Here is a 24,719-nt window from a genome sequence, read left to right on the forward strand (position 1 = left end):
TAAAAGATAATGGTTCAAGTGAAGTGAAAGTAATAGAAGTTGTTTTTTATTTGTGGTGTAAGCATATTATTCCGAAATCCGAATTCAAAAGAATAAACAACTGTTATCATGTCTTATGCTGAAACAATGCGTAATTATTTTCAAAATAATAGTAGAATAAAAGAATATCAGGCACATTCTTCTAAGGTTCATTCTATTAACTGGAGTTCGGATGGTCGCCGGTTAGCGTCTGGTAGTTACGACAGAACGGTTTGTCTTTTTGTACTTGAAAGAGACAGATTGGTATGTTAACTCATTTGAAAATTTTAACGTCTTTTTTTTTATTATTTTAATAACTTTGTTTTTGGAAATCTAATAATTATAGTTTCTTTTTATGCTGATTATGCACGTGATAGCAGTTTGGCGGGAATCTTGATATACGCGTGTTTGTTTATAATGAACTCTGAATTATTGGAAGCCTTATAAATAAAAATGGAGTTTATGGGAACAAATCCTCTTGATACTGAGAACAATGAGTCAGTGTCGAATAAAGCTTATACAATTGGTGGAGTACCTATTATTTTTCCATATAAAGCATACCCTTCTCAAATAACAATGATGGACAAAATTATAAAATGTTTGAATAAAAAGCAAAATTGCTTACTTGAGTCGCCTACTGGAAGTGGGAAGAGTCTTGCTCTTTTGTGTGCATGTTTATCATGGCAGAAAAAAATTAGAAGAGAGATTGAAATGCAAGAATGGGAACTGGAAACAGAGTTGAATGCACATGGAATGGCTATACCTGATGAATATGGAATGAATACCAAGTATCAAAATGAATCATCAGCATTTGGTAATGAAAATAAATTGGATGAAGTGAACTCTTCTGATGATGCCCACCTCAATAAAATTGTAGAAAGGATAAAAATTAGAGAAATGAAGAACAGTCGAAAAGGAATAGTTTTTATTGATGATCCTAGTTTGGGCAATGAAACTACTAATCAGAGTGATTCAAAATATAATTTTCATAATGATGCCTGTGATTCTAATATTAATTGCTCAAATTCAACTTTATCAAACAAAGTTTCATCAGAATCAATTCCAAGAGCACAGAATAGCAAAAGAGGAAATTTACTATTTGATGATGATGATGATTTTGATGATTTCCAGCCAATTAAAAAGTATAGATCTAGTTCTAGTAGTTCTGATATGTTTTGTCAAAATAATATATCTGAAAATAATAGTTGTCAAAAAAAAGTTTCAGATATAGATTCACCAAAGCAAGAAATATTAAAATATTCTAGTGGTTGTAGTAATTCAAATTCCTGTGATTCTCCATATTCTAAAGAAAAAAAATTTAAGGAATCTGAAAAAGAATCATCTATTCCTAACAAACTTCCAAAAATTTATTTTGGAACTCGAACTCATAAGCAGATTGAACAGATTATTAGAGAGCTGAAGAAAACACCTTATAAAAATTGCAAAATGGTGATTTTGTCAAGTCGCGAGAGAACGTGTATCCATCCTGAGGCATCTAAAGCAGATAATAAAAATGATGCTTGTGATGAATTAGTTAAAGCCGATGGTGGACCAAAATGTAAATTTTTTAGAACTGCAAAATCAGTTAGTCATTATCATCCAGCAAGATTATCCTCTGCATTTGATTTGGAAGATTTTGTTGGCTCATGCAAGAAAATTAGAGCATGTCCATACTTTGGGTCTCGTGAATTGTTGTTAGCTGCTGACATAGTGTTTTGTCCTTATAATTATCTTACCGATCCACTTATAAGATCAGCAATGACTATTAATTTAAAAGGAAATATTGTTGTTACTGATGAAGCACATAATATTGAAGATTCTGCCAGAGATGCTGCTAGTGCAACAATTTCTCTTTCTCAGCTTGAAGAAGCTATTCTTGATATGGAGAAAGTTGGACGACATTCAAGAACTATTCCTGATTGTTACCAACTTATTGGCAGTACCTTATCTAATTTGGTAAAATGGTTGAAATCAAATATTGATCATCTGACTGATTACACATCTTTTGACTGTTCAGCTAAAGTCTGGGCTGGAGACACAATGATGGCTGTTCTGAACTATGTAGAGTTGGGACCAGAACATTTTCCTATTTTCAAAAAGAAATTTGAAAAAATATGTGCTGAAGAATCGGATTCTGAGAAAGAAGCCATTGTTGATATGGACAAACATAAGCTTCTTGGATCAACACTTAAATGTGTGGAGACTTTAAGTCTAATTCTGCATTATATATACAAAGAAGATTTGATATTTGTTCCTGACTACAGATGTGTTGTCATGAAATCTAAAGTTTCATCTCCTTCCCAGTCAAAAAAGAAATATTTGACAGCCCATGCTTTCCAGATCACTATAAACTTCTGGTGTTTGAATCCTGCTGTAGCATTTTCTGATTTCAAGGGAACAACCCATTCCATAATCGTAGCTTCAGGAACTTTATCTCCTTTAACATCATTTCAATCTGAACTTAATATGCCTTTTCCAATTACTTTAGAGGCAAATCATGTTATCTCTAAGTCTCAGTTGTGGGTTGGAACTGTTGGTAAAGGCCCTAATAATAATATACTCTCTGCAACATATCACAATGCTGCTACATTTGCTTTTCAAGATGATGTTGGAGAATTAATTTACCAAGTTTGCTGTGTTATTCCTCATGGTATACTGTGCTTTTTACCATCTTATAGTATGCTGGATAAACTTGTGAATCGATGGCAGCAAACTGGACTGTGGAACAAGCTTGAATCTAAAAAGATTGTGTTATGTGAACCACGTAGACAAACTAATTTTGCTGAAGCAATCAAGGAATTTTATGATGCAGTTCAGCACGATAATTATCCTACTAAATCTGTCAATGGAGCCTTATTTTTAGCCATATGTCGTGGTAAAGTCAGTGAAGGTTTAGATTTTGCCGATAACAATGCTCGAGCTGTTATAACAGTTGGTATACCTTTCCCCAACATTAAGGATGCACAAGTGGATTTGAAAAGGAAGTACAATGATATGCATTCTTCAAAGAAGCAAATAATGACTGGATCAGAATGGTATGAGATACAAGCCTTTCGTGCTCTCAATCAAGCTCTTGGTCGATGTATTCGCCATAGGAATGATTTTGGTGCCCTTCTGATAGTGGACGAACGTTTTCAGAAAAACGTTCGTTATCCGGAAGCTTTGTCCAAATGGATTAGGAGAGAAATTATTCATTATCCTTCTTCTGCTGCTGCTCTGGAGTCTTTAAATTCATTTGCTGAACAAACTGGTATGGTAACCACTAGTGTAACCACCACCACTAACAATGATTAGATACCAATGGACAAATGTGTAAATTTAGCATCTCTGCTTTGAAATACTTTTTTATGAGCAAGGTGGTATGGAAACTATTGTTTCAACAATGTGACTTATTTGCATAGTAATATTGCTGCTACTTTTGATAAATAAAATAGCGTGGAAAATTTATCTTAGAAGATTGATTATTCTCATTAATCTATTTATTATTAATTTAACTATATTAAAAATTTTTTTGCTTTGATAGCTTTTAATTAAAGTTTGCTTTAAACAAGAAATTTATCTTGTGTTTATTTTTTTCTTTAAAAATTACCAGCTTCTTAAGTTTTACTTTTTGTTGTTTAAAAGATTTCTTGGTGTTATGCTTTTTATGCACTGTGTATTAGTTATTTTTCAATCATATATTAATTGTTCGACCCTAATATTACATTATACAAGTTTTATTGTTTAAAAAAATTGTATGTATGATCATACTTTTTTTTTTTGTATTGTATGTAAATTTAATTTATTTTTTCTTGTATAAATTCTAAAATCAAGAAAGAAAAAAAATGTTTTTTAATGCGTTTTTTTTTTTTATATATATATATATATATATTTCTAATTTTCCACTGAGGTGTTTTTTTAAGGAATCAAATAACTGATTTTTGTATAGAAATTTTAGAATATTGTCTTTATTTAATTTGTTGTATTTAGATTTTATAAATATATTTGATTCACAATGAAATTAAAAATTATTGTATATAGTTACATGTAATTATGTTATAATAAATTTAAATTTATTCACTTCTATTTCATGTTAATACATTGAAAATATAGTAGTTATTTTATTGGGAAATAATCACTATTTTTTGAATTTTAGATTTATTATTGAACCCTCTGTAGTCTTACCCTTAACAAATAGTCTTAATTTAATAAGAATTTAAAAAAAAAACCGTTTAGATTTAGATGCAATTAAACTTCTTAATATGCCTTCATTATTATTAAATCAAATTTATAAATGTGAGCATTAACATTAGTTTCGTGAGGGCCACCTGACTATTAAATATACAGCTTCTAAAAATATGTGTTTTAATTTCTTTATGGTAAAATCCTAGATGGGCCCACCTCTTAGCGACTTATTTGAAATCTCGCCAAGTTGACTACTAATTGAATATTTGTTATTATTATTTTTCAATTAAAAAACGATACTTGAAGACCAGAAATAATAACAAATAAAATAAAGAAATAATATAAATAAATAAAATAAATATAATTAAAAAATCTGCCACATTGGTGATGTTATCGCCACTCGTTTGGCGACAATTCAAAAAGACGCCAAGAGGTGGACTGTGCTAGAATCCACCCTTTCTTTATTTATCTGTTAAATAATTAGATATTATCTTGTCATTTGAGAATATATTTTAATTCGACTTTAATTTTAATAAATGTTTCTTTGCACGAAAACAAAAACTTTTAAAGTAGTGGAAGTGTGTTTTGTATATCATCAAGATATTGCAAATTAAAGAACGTTTTAGGTGCTTTTTTTTTTTTTTTTTTTTTTTTTTAAGAAACTGTCAGATAAACATTAACTCTCATCTTTTGAGCTAAACATTTAGATTTTTAAAAAATGGTTTGTATTGTTTGAAAGCTTTATACATTGAATTATTAAATCTATAAATGATTTAATCTCAGTTTTTAATATGACTGAAATATAATTTGACTAAAGGGTAAATTAATATATTGATATGTTTCACAATAATTAATATTAATTCTATTATGGTTAATGTTAATTTTTGATTTTGTTAATATCTCTATTTTTGTATTCAATGATTTATATGTAGTATATTATGGTATTATTTTGATAATAAAGGAATTCTTTTGGACTATTTTCTGTGTTTAATAAATTATCTCAATTTTTTCTAGATAATTTTTCAATATTTAGAAATAGGAGTTGAAACTTTAAAGCCACAGCTTAAAAGCAATTTTTATTGCTCTAGAAAGAAAACAACAACAAAAAAATCTTAATATTTGCATCAAAATTATTTCAGAAAGAATAATAATGATATACAGACTATGTTTTTGATTAAAGTTTTAGGTTCTTTCATATTTGGTTAATTACTGTTAAAATTATTATAATCATTGAACAATTGGTGCAAGTTAACAGCACTAGATAAGTTTTATGAAATGTAATTATTAGTTATTAAATTATCTTGAATATAATCCTGATATGTTGAAAACTGTTTATTTGAACAAAATTTAGTTTTGAATTCCAGTATTTGATATTCTGTAGAATGGAAATTAAAATTACCTAATTTTATGAGCTTGTAATGTCATTTATATATGATGAGAGATCACTTGTAGCTTTTTATCTCTAGTTACATTCTGACCGACGTTAATAAAACTACTACTTTTTAATTGTGGTGAGGGAATCTGTTGTCTTAAAACTATATGCTTGTAGACTTGTTTCCAGATTGAATTTCCATTGAATAAAGTGTGTAATAAAAATTGATTAATTTCCAGCGTGAAAGATAAGTTTAATATATTTATACATCTTATTTCTTGATTCTTCTTTTCATTTTATAAAAGGAAAAGAAGAAATTATTTTTTTTATTGTTTATTACATATAAAATAAATAATCTTTAAAATCTGAAAATTTACATACCGGGAACTTTCTTTGATACTTTTTTTAATAAACAGAAACCACTAAATCTTAGTGGTGAATGTTGGTATTAATGAAATAGAGCTGACATTCAAGCCTGGTAATAATTAGGGCATGCTAACAGAATAAAACTTTTTTTTTCTATGTTATTGTCATGAATTAGATAATTTGAAAGATACAATTTATTCAACATATATAATGTGTCAGTGTCTAGTAATTTCCAAAATAAAAAAAATAATAATTAATATTTTAGTAAAACTATTTACTAGTTTGAAAATCTATTTTGATATTACAGTTAAATACCATAAAAAATACTTATATAATTTCTAAAAATGATGTTTTTATGATTTGCAATTGATTTTCTAGCATGCAAGATTATACTATATAAAATCAGGGGTGTTTGTGCTCCGGGGAAACCCCGGAATTCCGGGGATTTTGAACTTCGATACCCGGAATTTCCGGGGATCGTCGTTCAAAAGGAAGTAGGAATAATAATGAATTATTTATTTTGATCTGGGTAATTTTGTTTGCTTTTAAAGCAGAAAACGCAAGGTCAGTGTGTGTGGTGAAAACTTTTCCTTTCTTTCTCCAAAGGCAGTGATAATGCGTGAAAAGGGGGAAAAAACTTCTTTTTTGTTCTTTCCTTATTGCGAGTTATGACTCATTCCCCCGGTTCTCGGACATTCTCTTCTGGATTCTTTTCGGCAAGTAGGCGCGGCAGAAAAAAAAGGGGGAGACTTCGTTCAACCAGATGTGCGATAACGTGACTCTGGGTTCAAAGGTCTTATCTCTACTGGCGTGGCGCCAATAAGTAGAGAAGGGGGATTTTTCGCCGTATTAGCTATTTGTCATTGATCGCTTCGGAACTTTTTTTTCTTCGCTGTGTAAAATTTTCGTTTCATTTATTGATGCACGTGTAAATTTTTCGTTTCGCTTATTGAAATATTTTTTTATTTATGTACGCAAGAGAATTTCATTTAGAAATTTCAGCATATGAAACAGAAATTACCCCTTAAAAATTCATATCTAATTAGTTTTACAGCATTAGATCCAGAGCTAAGAGGTAAAACCAGTACAATATTAGCTTTTGAAAAATTATCATCTTTTATGTCCCATATTTTTAGTGATAATGAAAAGTCAAAAGTAGAAGCTGAAATAAGGTTATACCAGAGTGATATTGATATCACCAAAGAAATGCTCTACACATCTGATGAAAGTGGAAATCAAGTCAAGTGTACAATTGATAAATATTGGCCTAAAGTTTTTAATTTAAAAGATGATTTCACAAATGATTATAAGTATCCTACATTGGCTAAATTGGTCAAAGCCTGCCTTAGCTGCTTCCATGGCCCATTAGTGGAAAGTGCATTCAACTTAATGGATACACTTGTCACTGACTATAGAACCTCTCTTAAGATTGATTTCCTAGATGCAGTGCAGACTATTAAATATGATTTAATGGCTTCTAAAGAAACCTCATGTGAAAAATATGGCTCAAAAAATCCAATGACTGATCCAATTCACAAAGATCTCTTACTGAATATGAACAGAAGTTGGAAAACATATCAAGAGGACTTAAAAACATGTATTTCAGATGAGTCACCTATAAAAGTCTCTGAAAAACCTTCTACATTAGCAGAAAAGCAAACTGCTTCTACCTCTGCATGTGCAGTACTCGAGGAAATTTCTTCAACTGTAAATGAGGAAAATAAAAGTCAACCTTCCTGCAATTATGAAGTTCACCACAAAAGAAAGACAAGCCCACAAACATCAGAAAATAAAAAAAAAGCAGCAGAAATTAGATAATTTTTTTTAAAAGAATTAATTCAGGTAATTTAAAAGATTTGCATAAAATGTAGTAGTTTATATGTTTGAAAATTTATGGTTATTAATTTTGCAAAAAAAGTAATTCATTGAACTTTTATAATTAGGTCATTCAATACTTCATAATTGTAATTTTTCATTTCTCCCCCCCCCCCCTTCTCGAAACTCCAAAATGCCGGTAGTAAGTCCGTAAAAGTTTCCGGGGTTTTTTTGGGGTCCCACAAACACCCCTGTAAAATGCAATTTGTTATCTAGGTAATTTTTATAATAAATTTATGTATTGTTTCTGTGAAGCAAAATCCTTTTAAATACAAAATTAATCCGAAGGGATTGTGAATAAAACCATCTTGGTCAGTGTGATTCTTGAAATATATCAGAATTATATATATAATGATAGTCTTTTTATATTTGGATCTTTTAATGTAAAACTATTGGTCTTAATGTTCCACCTCTTATGTGGTAATAATGCTTGGTCAGCTATGTCATAAAATTCTAGTACCCAATAAGCTTAACAAATATAAAACCAACATTTTTAATTTTTGCATTTCAGATTAAGGGTATTTCCAAATTTTTTTAAAAAAAGCCATGCCACTAATTTAACACATTCTATGATTTAGCATTCACTGTGATAAATACAGTTTCACACAATGGTCATAAATTGCAAATTTGAAATCTTTTATTGAAAGGTTTAAAACCTTATAGTTTTGATATTTAAACATTATGCAAAACAATAAAATTTATTTTAATGGTAAAAGAAGGCCTGTATTCTCTGAAAAATCATCACTGCTCTAAGAACTCACATTTAAAATAAAACAAAAAAATTTTTAAAGGTTAAAGATCTCTTTGATTCTTTTATTAGTGATGAGAAATAATTGAATCAATAAATGATTTTTTAAGTATAGCAAATTAGTGGTTCTTCTACTTTTTTGTGGTTTTAAATGGGATTTCATGCAATTGAAATTTCCTATATAGCATGTTAGTGTTTAATTTCTATGTTACTGGCATAGTAAATTTGATAACACACTTATCGATATAATATTTAAATTAAAGTCTTTAAACAAATTAAAATACTTTTACATCAAAAAATGTGCTTAAACAGCTACATTATGATAAACAAATTATGGTGGTATTATATCTTGACTTTGTAATTATTTTTATAAAGTAGCTATATCCTAACTACAAAATTTTTACTGAGAAGAATCAAATTTGAGGTTTATGTTAACTATAATTTTATATTATGTTATTCATATTTTCATTGATTTTAAATTTAAATAAATAATAATTTTTTTGCATTTAATTCTTTTTTAGTGTAAAGAGCATACTTTCAAAGGCCATGGGGATAGTGTTGATCAGCTATGTTGGCATCCTACAAATCCAGATCTTCTATCAACTGCTAGTCTTGATAAGACTGTGAGAATCTGGGATGCAAAATCACAAAAAGGAATTGCAAATATTCAGACAAAAGGTCAGAAAGTGAATTATAACTGAGTAATTATGCTCATATTTTTAAGGCTGAATGTTTAATAAAATTGATTTTTTTTTTTTTTTTTTTTTAATATTTTCATTCTTTAAGCAATATAGTTGATGTAATTGCTTTTGTTGCACCTTTAAAGATGGTTCTATCATGTTTATTAAATCACTAATATATTATGTGACATATAGTGGTATTTTACATTGAAATAATTATGAAAATATGACAAAGTATTATTGCTATAAAAATGGGAAATCTAGTTTTATTAATTGAATTCTAGTTTTGCTACTAAATTCAAAGTGTGTCTTCATTATTATAGTTCCCTCAACATTGCTGTATATCTTTGTAGATTAATTGATTTTTATTTTAAGCTTTGTAAATTTAGGAATATACTAAATTTGGGTTTTAATTGTTCAGATATGATGCAAATTCAGATGTAATTGGGGTTGCTATGCCACCTTCTGAACAGGGAACCAGAAAAACACAGAGAATTTAAAAAATGGGAAAATACTGAGAATTGAAGTTCCTTGGTTATTTTTTTTCCCCGTCATCTAAAAAAAAAATTTATCTCGAAAGATTGCAAGAATTTAAAAAAAGTCATAAATTCCGAAAACGAAATTATACCATTTGTGATTGTGTAATGTAGAAAATCACCCTCCTCTCTTTTTCCTCCCCTGCATAGATCATTTCAATTTTTTCTTGACAGTTTTTCTTTTTCCATGGGATTCCCAAATTGTAGCTAATGAAATGCGCAAGACTTCTGTAATTGCATGAAAGAATAGAATACATTTCTCAGGCAGGATTTACAGCATTCAATCTGTGGAAGCAGCATAGTGATGTTTAGTTTACCATACTTGAATTTATTGATTGGTTTGTTTTTAAATTTGAGAAACTGTGAGCTTATTCAAAATAGATTAGAGATTTTTTTTTTTTTTTTTTTTTTTTTTTTTAGACAATGGGCTGCTCGAAATCCATATTTAATATGAATTGGGTGGATAAAAAAAATCAATCCTGAATTTGAGAATTTCCGCATTGCTCGCTTTGTAAGAAGATAATAAGCCTAAGTAATATGGGAATACAGGCACATACTAATGAGATCAAAAGAGGAACACATGCAAGTTTGCTTGCCAGTTCAAAAGAGTCATCACTGATATTGTATCTAAAAGGAATATAGAAAACATGCAACTTCAAATCTGAAAATGTCAGATTTAATGTCCAAAAATAAACTGATTTTGAACTTTTTAGTTCAAGAACAATAATTTAAAGCTGAATTTTGATGGACATTAAAACTTGTAACATCACATTCATCCTTTATTGCATTCAATGATATATTGGAAATATTTTCAGATATGTTCACTGAAAGTGAAATAGCTAAACAAATATTTGTTAGGCTATACAAAAATGCCATTATTTGTTATGGATTAGGTCCATTAACTCAATAAAACTAGTGGTCGAAAAATCTGCAGAAATTGATGCCTAAATATTTGAATTGGCAAAAATAAATAAATAAAAAAAGTAATTTTGCTTTGTAATTTTTTTAGTTAACCAATCGTTAAATGATTTGTATCATGATAACAAAAATGTTTGTTTTATTACACCTGAGTCCTTAATTGTATGTGACTTATAATTAAGGATCATGTTAGGTAATATACCTTCTCCCTGAATATATAAATTTTGTCTTGCTAAATTGTAGATAATAAATAAGGATAATTTGTTTTTCTATATGTAAATATAAACATTCTTTTAATATGCCCTTTTTTTAATAATGCTGAATTGTAGCTTCCTTTTCTTGCTTTTCCACTCCTTAAAACCATATTCCATTATAACTAGCACATGAGTTCTATTCTCATATTCCCTTATATCTTGAATACAGGGAAAACATAGGGAATTTTTTTTTTTTTTTTTTCCAGATTTGAGTGTCAACCTTGATGATGTAACTCTTTCCATTTACATCAGGTATTCATCAAATTGTTCATATATCTTGATTTTTAACTAGTCTATCCATCTTTTCATATATTTGTGGAACTGAATTTCATATGAACTGAAACTATTCTATTTTGATTTTTATTTCTACTCTATTTTAAAAAGCTTATATTTATAGATTTGGAGAAGGGGAATTCTCTGCAGTTAACTATTAAGTTCTGCTAATAATGATAATCGTGAAAATAATCTCAAGAATCAAAATCAAGCTGATAATTTATTTTTAAAAATTTCTTTCTGCATAATTTTTTTACCTTGACATTAAAAGGTTATGGTGTTTCATGCTTTATAATATTTTAATATTTCATTTATGAGTGAAATATGCACTTATTAAGCTAATCATACAGGTATATTTCCATTTATTTTATATTTTACTATGCACAATAAATTAAAATTATAAAAGGGTCTTTGCTGATTTATTTTTCTGAGATATCAGAAAAAAATTATTCAAATTTTCGAACATACAAAATTATTTATTTTTATTATCTGGTAAGTTGCAGAAGCATTTTATTATGTATTCCTGTTTTATGTCTTTCATCTTCTTAATGGTTAATAAGTTTTATTTGTGACTCCATAAATTTGTTTCATTTTGTTTTAAGGGAATTAAAAATCTGCTTTTCTAGTTTACAAATTTATTTAATTCACTTCTATTCCATATAGGTGAAAATATCAATATATGTTGGTCTCCCAATGGTCAGACTATAGCAGTGGGTAATAAAGAAGATTTAGTTACATTTATTGATGTAAGAACTCATAAAATAATTGCAGATCAGCAATTCAAATTTGAAGTGAATGAGCTTTCATGGAATAATGACAATAACTTTTTTTTCCTTACTAATGGACAAGGATGCATTTACATACTCTCGTAAGTATTATTTGTAGAGTAAGTTTTATGCCTCATTTATTAGATTAAGTTTTGTTCCTTTGTTATATGTAGTGTATTTTTTTTAAGCAAGAATAAGGTAATTTGTTTTGAATTAAAGCTGGTTATAAATTTACTAATTGTAATAATGACTGTGAAAAAATCTCAAGTGTAGGACCATGCTAAGAATTGAATTGCCCTTGATTTACATTACATTCCATTTACTTTCCCCGCCTGCTTCCTGGCTGTTTTCCATTAAAAGGCAAGAAAATTCTAAAATTTGATAACTAAGAGCATTAGTCTTTTTATATCAAAATATTGTTGAATGAAAATTACCAGGGTTTTTATAAAGCTCTTTCATATTTACATTGCATATTGGCGTAATATATTTAATCCAATAATTATCAAGTTCAATTATCAAGCCAATTCTCCTGTATTTGTTTTCATATATTAAATTCACTAACTAAAATAAAGTTTAAGTCTAACATTATTGTTTGTTTGAATATCTTGGGATTTTAAACTTTTTTTAAGGTAATAAAAAATATTTACTCTTAAATTAGAACAAACACAGTGAATTGTATGCTGTAATATACATAAAATATTATCTTGATCATGTCTCAATTATAATCTATACACACATTGAATTTTCGCATCTATATTTCATGTATTTATTTTTATTGATTATCTACTTAGGCAAGTAATATTCTAATTTTTTTATGAAATTTAATTGTTGAATATATGCTACATACGATTTTATTATTATATATATATATTTTTTAATTTGATGCATGGACAGAAAAAAAGTGTGAATTTGTAATAAGCATTAATGTAATGAAAGTAAGCATTATTGTACAAATTAGTAAAACATTTCTGAGAAAAATAAAAATTCCAACTATGCAACTTATTCACATATGTAAGAGAGAACCATCTTAATTCCAACTTTAATATACTTTTTTTCCTTTAATAGTAATGTAAAAAGTTTTATTTATTTAATAATTAGTAGTAAAAACATAATGTTTTAGTTGTTAATGGCAAAACATTAACTTATTTTTAAAATATATTTGTCTGTCTGGAAATTTTGCGAGTTTAATAAATCAAAATAAAGAATCATGTACTTTTATTCATCTGTTTGATTAATTTAATTATCCTTTCTAATGTCAGGAAACAAAGGAGAAGAATTTAATTTATAAAAAAATATGTATATTTCCACATTGTTTGCCACAGTCAAATGTGCATTATTTTCGGGGGGGGGGGGTGCATGATAATTTTTTAAAATTTTTATTCATTTGGTATCAAATTTGTTGTGTGATGTTTGGATTTGGTTCAGTTGTTTTAGTTTTATAAGTTTTTAATTTATTTTTATGGTATTTACATATTTTATTATTTTACAACTTCAAAAAGCAATGCTTAAAAAATTGTTTTCCTACTGGTCACAATATCAGACCTCATGCAAAATATATTAAAGCATTGCTCAGTACAATACATTGTGACTGTAAAGATGATCCATCCATCGCTTGCATTACACGATGTGGCACTTTTCAGGGGTGTTTGTGCTCCGGGGAAACCCCGGAATTCCGGGGATTTTGAACTTCGATCCCCGGAAATTCCGGGGATCGTCGTTCAAAAGGAAGTAGGAATAATAATGAATTATTTATTTTGATCTGGGTAATTTTGTTTGCTTTGAAAGCAGAAAACGCAAGGTCAGTGTGTGTGGTGAAAACTTTTCCTTTCTTTCTCCAAAGGCCGTGATAATGCGTGAAAAGGGGGAAAAAACTTCTTTTTTGTTCTTTCCTTATTGCGAGTTATGACTCATTCCCCCGGTTCTCGGACATTCTCTTCTGGATTCTTTTCGGCAAGTAGGCGCGGTAGAAAAAAAAGGGAGAGACTTCGTTCGACCAGATGTGCGATCACGTGACCTGGGTTCAAAGGTCTTAATTTTGCAAAATTAATGGTTATTAATTTTGCAAAAAAAGTAATTAATTGAACTTTTATAATTAGGTCATTCAATACTTCATAATCGTAATTTTTCATTTCTCTCCCCCCCCCTTCTCGAAACTCCAAAATGTCGGTAGTAAGTCCGTAAAAGTTTCAGGGGATTTTTTGGGGTGCCACAAACACCCCTGACTTTTGGAATTGTTACTGCTGCTCACATGTGCACAAAAGACCTCAATGCATTTTGAATTCCTATGAAATGAGTGACTGTATTTTATCTGAAAATTATATTAATAATCTTTTTAAATTCTTTATTTTATGGTATATTTTTGCTAGATAGTATAAAAATATCATTAATACACAAAATCTTATTAGTTCTATTTCATGCACTTTTTATGCTACTATTTTTTTTAACTTAAAATAATTTCTCTACAGATACCCTGATCTGCAAATCAAGCATATACTGAATGCACATCCTGCAAACTGTATTTGTATTGAATTTGATAAGACTGGGAAATATTTTGCTACTGGCAGTGTAGATGCTCTTGTAAGTTTATGGGATGTGGAAAATCTGGTCTGTGTTCGAACATTTTCAAGGTAAGTTTAACATTTCTGTTTTGAACCTTCTTTATTATGTATTTACTTAAGCTTGTTTTTGTCACCATGAATCAGCCACAAATATCTTAAAATTTGATGCATCTCCTGGTTTGATATACTGTAGCCATTTTTGTTGTGGTTGTATGAAGTCTCAGCATTCATTAATATTATAAGGTTCTGTTTATAGTTTTTAAATTTTACTTATTATTTTCCATTTAAATCATATGCTAATTTCTGCATGGCCAAATACTCTCTTTCATTGTTAATTATGATTATATAATTATTATGTATTAGGTGTTGAGTGTGCTTGCATTTTACTAAAGTAAGACAAAAAAATAAATGAAACTCAATCATCAAAGAAAAACAGTAGTAGAAATGAACCAAAGTGGTGTATTCTTGGCTGTTATAACTTGTTCACTATACTTGGGGCTTTGCACCTTTGTACTAGTACAACTGCACAACTCATTCATGCAAAAAGTATTTCACTGCAGTTAAGTTCAGTAGATTTCCCATCCTATCAACTACCTATTAAAAATAAAATAGGGTGCATAGCATTATGCAAAGTGTTTAAATTTGAAAACCATTTTTAAGCACCTTAAAAGTGCTTAATTTTCTCGTGGAGAACGAAGAAATCTTTTTGTTTTGTTTTCTTTCCCCTATAAGTTGAATACAGGGGTGTTTGTGCTCCGGGGAAACCCCGGAATTCCGGGGATTTTGAACTTCGATACCCGGAAATTCCGGGGATCGTCGTTCAAAAGGAAGTAGGAATAATAATGAATTATTTATTTTGATCTGGGTAATTTTGTTTGCTTTGAAAGCAGAAAACGCAAGGTCAGTGTGTGTGGTGAAAACTTTTCCTTTCTTTCTCCAAAGGCAGTGATAATGCGTGAAAAGGGGGAAAAAACTTCTTTTTTGTTCTTTCCTTATTGCGAGTTATGACTCATTCCCCCGGTTCTCGGACATTCTCTTCTGGATTCTTTTCGGCAAGTAGGCGCGGCAGAAAAAAAAGGGAGAGACTTCGTTCGACCAGATGTGCGATCACGTGACCTGGGTTCAAAGGTCTTAATTTTGCAAAATTAATGGTTATTAATTTTGCAAAAAAAAGTAATTCATTGAACTTTTATAATTAGGTCATTCAATACTTCATAATCGTAATTTTTCATTTCTCCCCCCCCCCTTCTCGAAACTCCAAAATGTCGGTAGTAAGTCCGTAAAAGTTTCCGGGGATTTTTTGGGGTCCCACAAACACCCCTGTGAATATGATAATTCGAAATCAGGATCATAAAGGCTCGTTTACTGGATGTATCAAAAAAGAAAACCAACAAAAGGGAAGAATTCGGAGAAAGAATCCATTTTTAAGCACCTTAAAAGTGCTTAATTTTCTCGTGGAGAACGAAGAAATCTTTTTGTTTTGTTTTCTTTCCCCTATAAGTTGAATACAGGGGTGTTTGTGCTCCGGGGAAACCCCGGAATTCCGGGGATTTTGAACTTCGATACCCGGAAATTCCGGGGATCGTCGTTCAAAAGGAAGTAGGAATAATAATGAATTATTTATTTTGATCTGGGTAATTTTGTTTGCTTTGAAAGCAGAAAACGCAAGGTCAGTGTGTGTGGTGAAAACTTTTCCTTTCTTTCTCCAAAGGCAGTGATAATGCGTGAAAAGGGGGAAAAAACTTCTTTTTTGTTCTTTCCTTATTGCGAGTTATGACTCATTCCCCCGGTTCTCGGACATTCTCTTCTGGATTCTTTTCGGCAAGTAGGCGCGGCAGAAAAAAAAGGGAGAGACTTCGTTCGACCAGATGTGCGATCACGTGACCTGGGTTCAAAGGTCTTAATTTTGCAAAATTAATGGTTATTAATTTTGCAAAAAAAAGTAATTCATTGAACTTTTATAATTAGGTCATTCAATACTTCATAATCGTAATTTTTCATTTCTCCCCCCCCCCTTCTCGAAACTCCAAAATGTCGGTAGTAAGTCCGTAAAAGTTTCCGGGGATTTTTTGGGGTCCCACAAACACCCCTGTGAATATGATAATTCGAAATCAGGATCATAAAGGCTCGTTTACTGGATGTATCAAAAAAGAAAACCAACAAAAGGGAAGAATTCGGAGAAAGAATCCAGGGGTTCCAGCAAATATTAAGAGTGATTAACTTAGCAATTCTTTTTCTTTTTTGCTCCTTTTTTCTTCAACAATGTACTTTGCCATTTATTAAAATACTAGAATGGTTACCTGAAAAGGGCAGTCGTAAATACTATGTCATACTTGTAGCAATTTGAAAAATGCTTGAACTTCAATTTTTAATGTTTTAGATGCTGAAAAATTTATTTAAGTTATGCTTGGTAAGTAAGTATCTAAACTTTAATGTGTTGTTAAAGAAGAATATGCAAATTGGTGCGATTAGCGTAAAATAGGAAAACTGAAAGATGAATTTGGTGCGCCAAAAAGATATATACAGCATGAGAGAAGCTACTCTAAAAACGCTTACATATTCGATCATCATTCTCAATAATTTGTTGTTTGGGAACAATCACATGTACGACTTGTAACAGATATTCAACTGCAGTACATTGAATTGTAATTAATTGCAGTATGTAATTACGTTAGTCAATCGTGTAAAATCTAGTATGATAAAATTTTAACTTGAAGCCTTAAATTTTCAATGATCCTGATGTCTTTTGTGGTGTGGTTTGAATGTCCCCATCCATCTGAAAGTTTTTATTTGTTGGACCAATCTCACCAAATTTTAGTTTCGACTGAGGGAGAAAAAAAAACTATAGGATCTGGACAAAAAAAAATTAAAGAAATTTTTTAAAAAATCGTTTTACGGAATATTTATTTTCCAGGGTTTAGATTCTATCCTTTTATAATATTTCTTTTTCTTTTTATAATTCTTTATATATATATATATATATATATATATATATATATATATATATATATATATATATATATATATATATATATATATATATATATATATATAATCATTAACACCTCTCTTAATTTATAAAGATTTGTCCTTAGCAACGTGCAACATAAGCCATTGAAGTCAGAAGCATGAAATTAGGAAAGTTATTTTGGGGGCATTAGAGGTCTAGTAAGAACGAATTTCTCAAAATTTTGATACGAAGTTTAATTTTAAAAGTAAAAACCGAGTTTTAATGTATTTTCATCATAACATCAAAGTGTATTAATGCTCAAAAATTATTTTAATGCCTTTTTAAAGGTTACAAAAATAGCTTTTCAATTATAAAAAACTTGTTTGCCTCAATGAATTTTTTTTCTTTAGTTTCAATTATTTTTTAGGAATTGGTTTTGGTATGTGTAGTATAGAGAAAGTATAGTAATCGGCAAAAAAATTGAAACTCAAGATTTTGATGTTTTAAACCTCTCCGAGTTCGAAAGCATGTTTTTGGAAAATGTATGTCTGTGACAAAGATAACTCAAGAAATGCTTTCAGCTAGATGGCTGAAATTTGATAAACAGTCTTTACACCAAATTTGCGGATTTCTATCAAATTTGGGGTAAAATCTGTTCAGAGAAAATACAGCTATTCGAATATTAGTTAATATGGTAATTACAAAGAAGAAGTAAGCTAGATTGATTAAATTCGGTACGCTGATTAACATTTATGGAAACTATCAAATTTTGAGCCAAATCCAACAATGAGTTGACTGTCTTCTGGTATGTACTTTCAGAAAGGTACTAAACATGCAAACACAATAACTAAAAAATGCAGTGGTTTAAATATATCAAATCTGGTACAGGACTTTGGGACTAGAAATGTAGCTTTGTGTCAAATCTTTGTTTTAATCGTTTGAGAAGAACATGTCTAAAACATAAATTCGATTTTCGGATACTATTAACTGCATGTTAGGGACTAACTTTCAAATTACTCACTAAGGATGACAAAATATATTCAGTAAAATTGCTTAAATCCACGCCAAAAGTTAATATTTCGTAACTATTGGAGGCCAGTACCATGTAAAGCATTCTCTGGTATGACAAGTTTATGAAAGAGTACGCGAAAAAGATTTGGTGAGACCATTCCCGCTGGTTATTGTAATGAAATTCAACGTAATAGCATTGCTTCCTCGAATCGTTGAATCACTTTATTCTGCAGCTGTTAAAATTGAGATAAAAGAAAGAAAACCATTTCTTTGGTTTTATTTAAAACTTGGAAAATTTTAAAGAAGTTCTCTGCAAGTTCTTTATTTCATGATTTTTGTTAAATTTTGAAGCAATGGCTTGAAAATAAATACTTTTAAAAAATGCTTCGACTTGCATTTTAATTTCTCGTATACGGAATATAGAGAAAGATTTGAGATTTTGATGAATCTCCACGTTTCAAACCTCCTTGAATTCGAAAAACAAATTTTCGGAAATGTCTCTCTGAGAGAAAGAGAATACAAAAACTCTTTCAATTAGATGGATGAAATTTGGTATATGGCCTTTACACCAAATATGCAGATTTCTGTAGAATTTTGTGCAATGTCTCTTTATTTGTGCGGCTGTTTGAATATAACTTAGCATGATAACTACAAAACAAAGAGAGATAGACAGATAAAATTTGGTACACAGATTTAACATCTATAGTATAAACATCTATCAAGTTTTGAGCCAAATCAGTAAAAGGTTCATCGTCTGTCAGTCTGTATTTTCAGAAATGTCTAAACGCAATAACTCAAACATGTAGTGCCTTAAATAGATCATATTTGGTATGGAATTTTGTGACTAAAAGTGTAGTTTTGAATAAAATTTTTGTTTTAATTGATTAACAAGAATGTGTCTAAAACCAAATTCGCTTTTGTGTATTTTCAACCGCATGTGAGGGATTAATTGCCAAAACACTTGCCAAGGATCATACAATAGAATCAACGACAATATTTTATTCACACTTATTTCGTTACTATTGTATGCCAATAAGGCATTATCTGGTATTATGTGAAAAAGTTTTGGAGAGACATTCCCGATTAGTTATCTTCATTTTGCATCTAACTACAGAGTTTTTTTTTTTTTTTTTTTACTTAATGAATTTGTTCTGTTATTTATGAAAACTACGACTTGTTAAAGCACTTTAATTTCTTCATTATATTTTCTCCTGTAATTTTTTAAGCACGAATTTTTGCTTTTAGGTTAAAAGGGAGGTTTTCATTGAACTTTAGGAGCATTAAAGTTTTAAAAAAGACTTTTATTAAACTTTAGAAGTAAGAGACGATGAGACAATTTCTTTTTAGTTTGATCATTTGTGAATGCTGCTATTATTTTATATTTAAAATTATCTAAAAGTCTTATTTAGAACATGCCATTGTTCTATCATCAATTGCTTTACCAGTCGTTCGTTGATAGCCATAGAAAGGCTTTAGTTCTTAGCTTTATGGGATTGCAAAGAAAATTACTAAATAAAATGAGTTATTGCAGGAAGAAATTTACACTTCCCATTCCAGTCATGTTGAATCTTATTTTTTGTATACATAAAAATCAAATAGAATATTTTCGATCATGCTATACTTCTAAATCAATACTGACATTTTCAGAAATATTTTATCTATCTTAATGTTAACTTATTAATTTTAACTTTTTTAATCCAACTTATTAATTGTAACTTATTAGCATCTAACTTATTAAAGAAAGAAAAAGATCACCACAGATCTTTCATTTTTACGGTTTTGTCAAAACTAAAAAAAGCATAATTTTACAATAAAAGATGTTGCGCAAATACTGAAATAAATATTAAAATGCAAAAAAAAAAAAAAAAAAAAAAAAAAAATCAATTGTTAAAAAAAATATTTTTAGTAAAAATTTTGTATTAATATAAAACAAAATAAAAATCCTATGCTTAGAAAATGTGCAATTTATGTTTGTGTATTTATACAAAAAAAAATTTTCTAAGGTGCTTAAAAATATTTAATTTTTGCATCAGTTTTACACTATGCACCCTGTAAAAGAGAAATTATTCACTACGACATTTTACTGTCCTTTATAAATGAAGCTCGCTGTCATATTTAGTAGAAATTGAAATATTTTTTATAATTGGCATTTTAATTTAAAATTATGACATCCAATAAAATTTTGAAATTCTATGAATACTACCTTAAGATTAGAAAAATCCTAATGTCAAACAAACTTATATGAGCAATGTTTAAAAGAAAAATGGTATTGTATATTTCTTAAAAATATAGCAAATTTATTTTTATCATTTTTATATTAAGTATATAGTATTATACATTAATGAAGTTTAGTTTAAATTAAATCAATTTTTAAGGTATAAAATAATTTTAACAAGTATTAATTTTGTGTGAAATGTTTTATTTATGTTTTTGGAAAACATGTTAATATTGCATTTCGAAGTGTATTTAAATATTATTATTTTTTTAACTGCTCTGATCATTGTGTGTTTAATGTAGACTTTGCAATCAAATGTTCTTGCCTATTTATTATTATCCTTACTGAGGAATACATTTAATGAAGAACAAATATTTTTTAAAAAAGTTTCTGATGTAATGAAATAAATATATTGAACACTTTTTTTAAAGTAAGAAAATGACCAATTTATTTTATATCATTTTCTAATCATATATTGTAAGTTACAAGGGATGAAAGAAAACTTCTTCTAAAAGTGGACAGGAAGTTGTTCTATTTATTTTCATGCCTCTGCACTGTCTTAACAAATTTGAGTGTCCTGGGCTAGAATAATTTGGCACTTCATCAGAACTGTAACTATGAATTTTGAATGCCTGTGATTACTTGTGGATTGCTGCCTAGATAGTTCTCTAAGGCATTAGGCTGTATCTGGGGATGGGGGAGGGGTACATGAGTATGTAGATTTAAAAGAAATATTAGAATCTTATTAAATAACTAAATTATTTATTTATCATGGAATATTAAATCAATTTACTAAGGGTGTTATATCTCGCTTTACAGATCCTGCAAAATAATAATCTTTAATTATATGTTTATTTGAAGTTTATGGTTCTCTTACAAATTATCATAATAATTGAATACTTTAATTTATAAGTAAAGAAATTATGATTTAATAATTGTGGTTAATTTTTCAAGAATTCTATTTCAGTAAATTTGTTATGGTATATTTGTTAAAGATTAAATAAAAACATAGTTTCAAAAATTTACTGAAATTTAAAAAGTAAACCAAAATATAAGCCACTAAAATGCTGATAGTTTAAAATAGTTGAAATTTGACCATTGCTAAATTAATTAAAGTACTTTACTAAATAGGATATTAAAAGAGGGATCTCATTATATGTATTTCCTAAGTTTGTGAAATGTCATAAATCCACCATTGCTTATGGTTGAACAAAAGTCCTAGTTAATGAAAAAAATAATAAAATTACTAATGAGCAAAAAAAAATTGTCCATTTTGTAATATTTTTGCAATTTGGAAAATGTGATATAATTTTCAAAATATGATTTTATGATACAGTTTCTACTACTATGATTATTTACATGACTATTTTTTTATTACGTTATAAAAATTGTATTTTTCTATTCTTTTTATCTGGTACTACACTAAATATTTAAATAGGTATAATAAGCCTTATGAAAACATTTTACATTTTATTCCAAAATCATATATTTTATTTATATACTATATTCTGTTATTAAAAAAGTATGAGGCATAAGTATGCTGTTAGGAATCAGTTTAGAACTACCTACTTTATCACTGATAATGTGAGGAACAGCTGTTATATGCATAGTTTAAGAATTTATCTATAATTGTCTCTGTATGAATATTTTTTTGAATTCATGTACATATTTTTATAACATTTCAAAATTGATGATTGTCTGTTCATAAATTATAAACATATTTTTACTTTCAATGCTTTTAAAATAATAGTTAAGTAAAATTGTAGATGCCCTTGGATCCCCTCTTTTCTTTTGCCTCCCTCTAGTGGAAAAAACAGCCATGTCTATATACTTATAGGTTACCATTTAATGCTTAAGCTAATTAAATTTTTTTTAAAGTGTATTGACCATCAATAATAGATGCCTCTTTTCCAATTGTCATTATCTCATTTATGCATAGTTTGTTTGTCTTATGAAGCTTGCTGCACTCACAATGTAGAACTTATGAATTATGGTAAAGATTTCTAAATTAACAAGATAGATATCAATAAATTGTTATCATTTAATAGTTAGCTCCACAATGTTTTAAAAGTTGGTTATAATATATCTTTTATAGAATATTAATAATATTCAGGAATAGGATTAAACTTTTTTTTTCATTAAAATGATATAAATGTTGTTTTTTTTTATTTTTGAAAATCATCTGTAGTTATGCTATTGTGATGCCTTGAATAAAAAGCAAAATGCTATGCACAAAATTGAAATTCATTAATTGACACATGTTGTGTTATGAATAATGTTTAAAATGGGAAGTTGCGATTTTACTATTTAATATGACGGAAAAATGCTTTATTTGCATATCATATTCATTTTTAAAAAGGTTTAAAAAAAAGCTGTTTTAGTCATATTTTAGGCAGTAATTCTGAACTCTGGTAACTCATTTAAGTATTTTTTTCTTCTTTACTATGAATGATATGAGATAATATAATAATAATTTAATGTCCTTCCTAATAACTTTTTAATTTTATTACAAAATCATTTCTTTTGAGTATTTTGTATATGTTAAAAGTTGTTAGACTTGTGCAGGTAATTTCAAAGAAAAATTTTCTAATAGGTTAGAATGGCCTGTACGAACCATCAGTTTCAGTCATGACAGCAATTTGCTGGCATCTGCATCTGAAGACCATCTAGTTGACATTGCAGATGTTAACACAGGTAATTATTGTTACAAAGTTATTTTTGTTTAACTTTTATTTTTTATTTTAATTATCATTCTGTCTTTCATACTTGTACCCTTTTTTTATTATTATTGTTTTAGTATATTGCATTTTATTTTTTTATATATTTTTATAAAATTTTTAATATTACATAAAATTTGTTTTATAGGCGAAAAAATAGCAGAAGTTCCTTGTGAATCCCCTACATTTACTGTAGCATGGCATCCAAAGAAACATCTTCTAGCATTTGCATGTGACGATAAAGATAAGCACGTGCGAGAAAGAGATGCAGGAACAGTTAAGTTATTCGGACTTTCTTCCGATTCTTAACTCTAATCAGCACCATTTATTTTTCTGTTGCAAGATTAAACTACAACATGAATTGAAAATAGATATCTGTGATATTCATACTGTTTGTGAATAATCATTATTCCGTCATTACTTTTTCATCATTATTTTTTTTATGTCCAGAACACTTATCTTTTTTGGTTTGTGTTATGTTTTGCAACAGAATCTAATTTGTATATTATAATTTTTCGTTTGTGAAATGAATAAAATATTTTAATATTTTGTGTGTGATTGTGACTTTATCTGACTTTTTCTATTTTTTAAGATCTTAAATGTTTTTCTGTCTTAAGATACATCATTTATTGAAATACAAATTTGGCTAATTTTTAATTGAATTATTTTAATTTTGTTAGTAACTTATGAATATTTTAATTCACTTTCTTTTAACTTTTAAAGCTTATCTCAAAGAAATTAAAAACACTTATAAATACTTTACTGCTAAAATATTTTTTTTAGAAGCGCATACATCTGCATAACATTAGATTAAGTTTTCATCAAAAAACTTTTTTTCCCACACCTTCTGTTTTTTGTTGAAATATAGAATCATATTTATGCAAATGAAATAAAATGATTTATTTTCTTTGTGGGATTTTTACATTTATTATTTTTTTTTCATGTATTTATCCAAAATATTCAGATAAAAAATTAGAATGCTACTTTTTGTCTTGAAAATATGTTTAAATAAAGACTTTATAAAATCTTTCATTTCACGCTATAAATATATAAATTTTGCATTGGTCTTACAAAATGAAAATTTTTGATTTGTTATGTTTTTCATTATCATCAGAAGGTACACCAATATATTCTATTTCCTACATTTATGCCAACATTAATTGTATTTCATAGTATTTTCTTTAATATTTAAACATGTTAATATTATTTGCTTCATTTGACTTATTATGAATCAAATACCAATATTATGCTTTAATTTTGTGTATATGAAATTTTAATGCCTAATCTGACACACAGA

The 24,719-nt window shown here is 28.3% G+C and overlaps 2 protein-coding genes across 2 annotated transcripts; both read left to right on the forward strand.

The window, feature by feature from the left end:
- The first annotated feature begins 14 nt into the window (after nucleotides 1-14).
- On the forward strand, nucleotides 15-23,907 carry LOC129956402 (THO complex subunit 3-like). Its single transcript, XM_056068299.1, has 6 exons — nucleotides 15-282; nucleotides 9,065-9,221; nucleotides 11,868-12,072; nucleotides 14,437-14,598; nucleotides 23,299-23,399; nucleotides 23,571-23,907. The coding sequence occupies exons 1-6, from the start codon at nucleotides 109-111 to the stop codon at nucleotides 23,729-23,731; spliced, it is 960 nt and encodes a 319-aa protein (XP_055924274.1). The 5' UTR covers nucleotides 15-108; the 3' UTR covers nucleotides 23,732-23,907.
- LOC129956386 (Fanconi anemia group J protein-like) lies at nucleotides 292-3,699 on the forward strand. Its single transcript, XM_056068298.1, has one exon. It carries the CDS (start codon nucleotides 472-474, stop codon nucleotides 3,310-3,312), a length of 2,841 nt encoding a protein of 946 aa, XP_055924273.1. The 5' UTR covers nucleotides 292-471; the 3' UTR covers nucleotides 3,313-3,699.
- Nucleotides 23,908-24,719: the final 812 nt, after the last annotated feature.

The sequence above is a fragment of the Argiope bruennichi genome, chromosome 2, assembly GCF_947563725.1.
Source record: "Argiope bruennichi chromosome 2, qqArgBrue1.1, whole genome shotgun sequence".
Lineage (NCBI taxonomy): Eukaryota > Metazoa > Arthropoda > Arachnida > Araneae > Araneidae > Argiope > Argiope bruennichi.

Coding starts and splice junctions, on each gene's coding strand:
- LOC129956402 (XM_056068299.1), top strand. CDS start 109: ATGTCTTATGCTGAAACAATGCGTAATTATTTTCAAAATAATAGTAGA. Junction 283..9,064: donor TACTTGAAAGAGACAGATTG/GTATGTTAACTC, acceptor ATTCTTTTTTAG/TGTAAAGAGCATACTTTCAA. Junction 9,222..11,867: donor TGCAAATATTCAGACAAAAG/GTCAGAAAGTGA, acceptor TATTCCATATAG/GTGAAAATATCAATATATGT.
- LOC129956386 (XM_056068298.1), top strand. CDS start 472: ATGGAGTTTATGGGAACAAATCCTCTTGATACTGAGAACAATGAGTCA.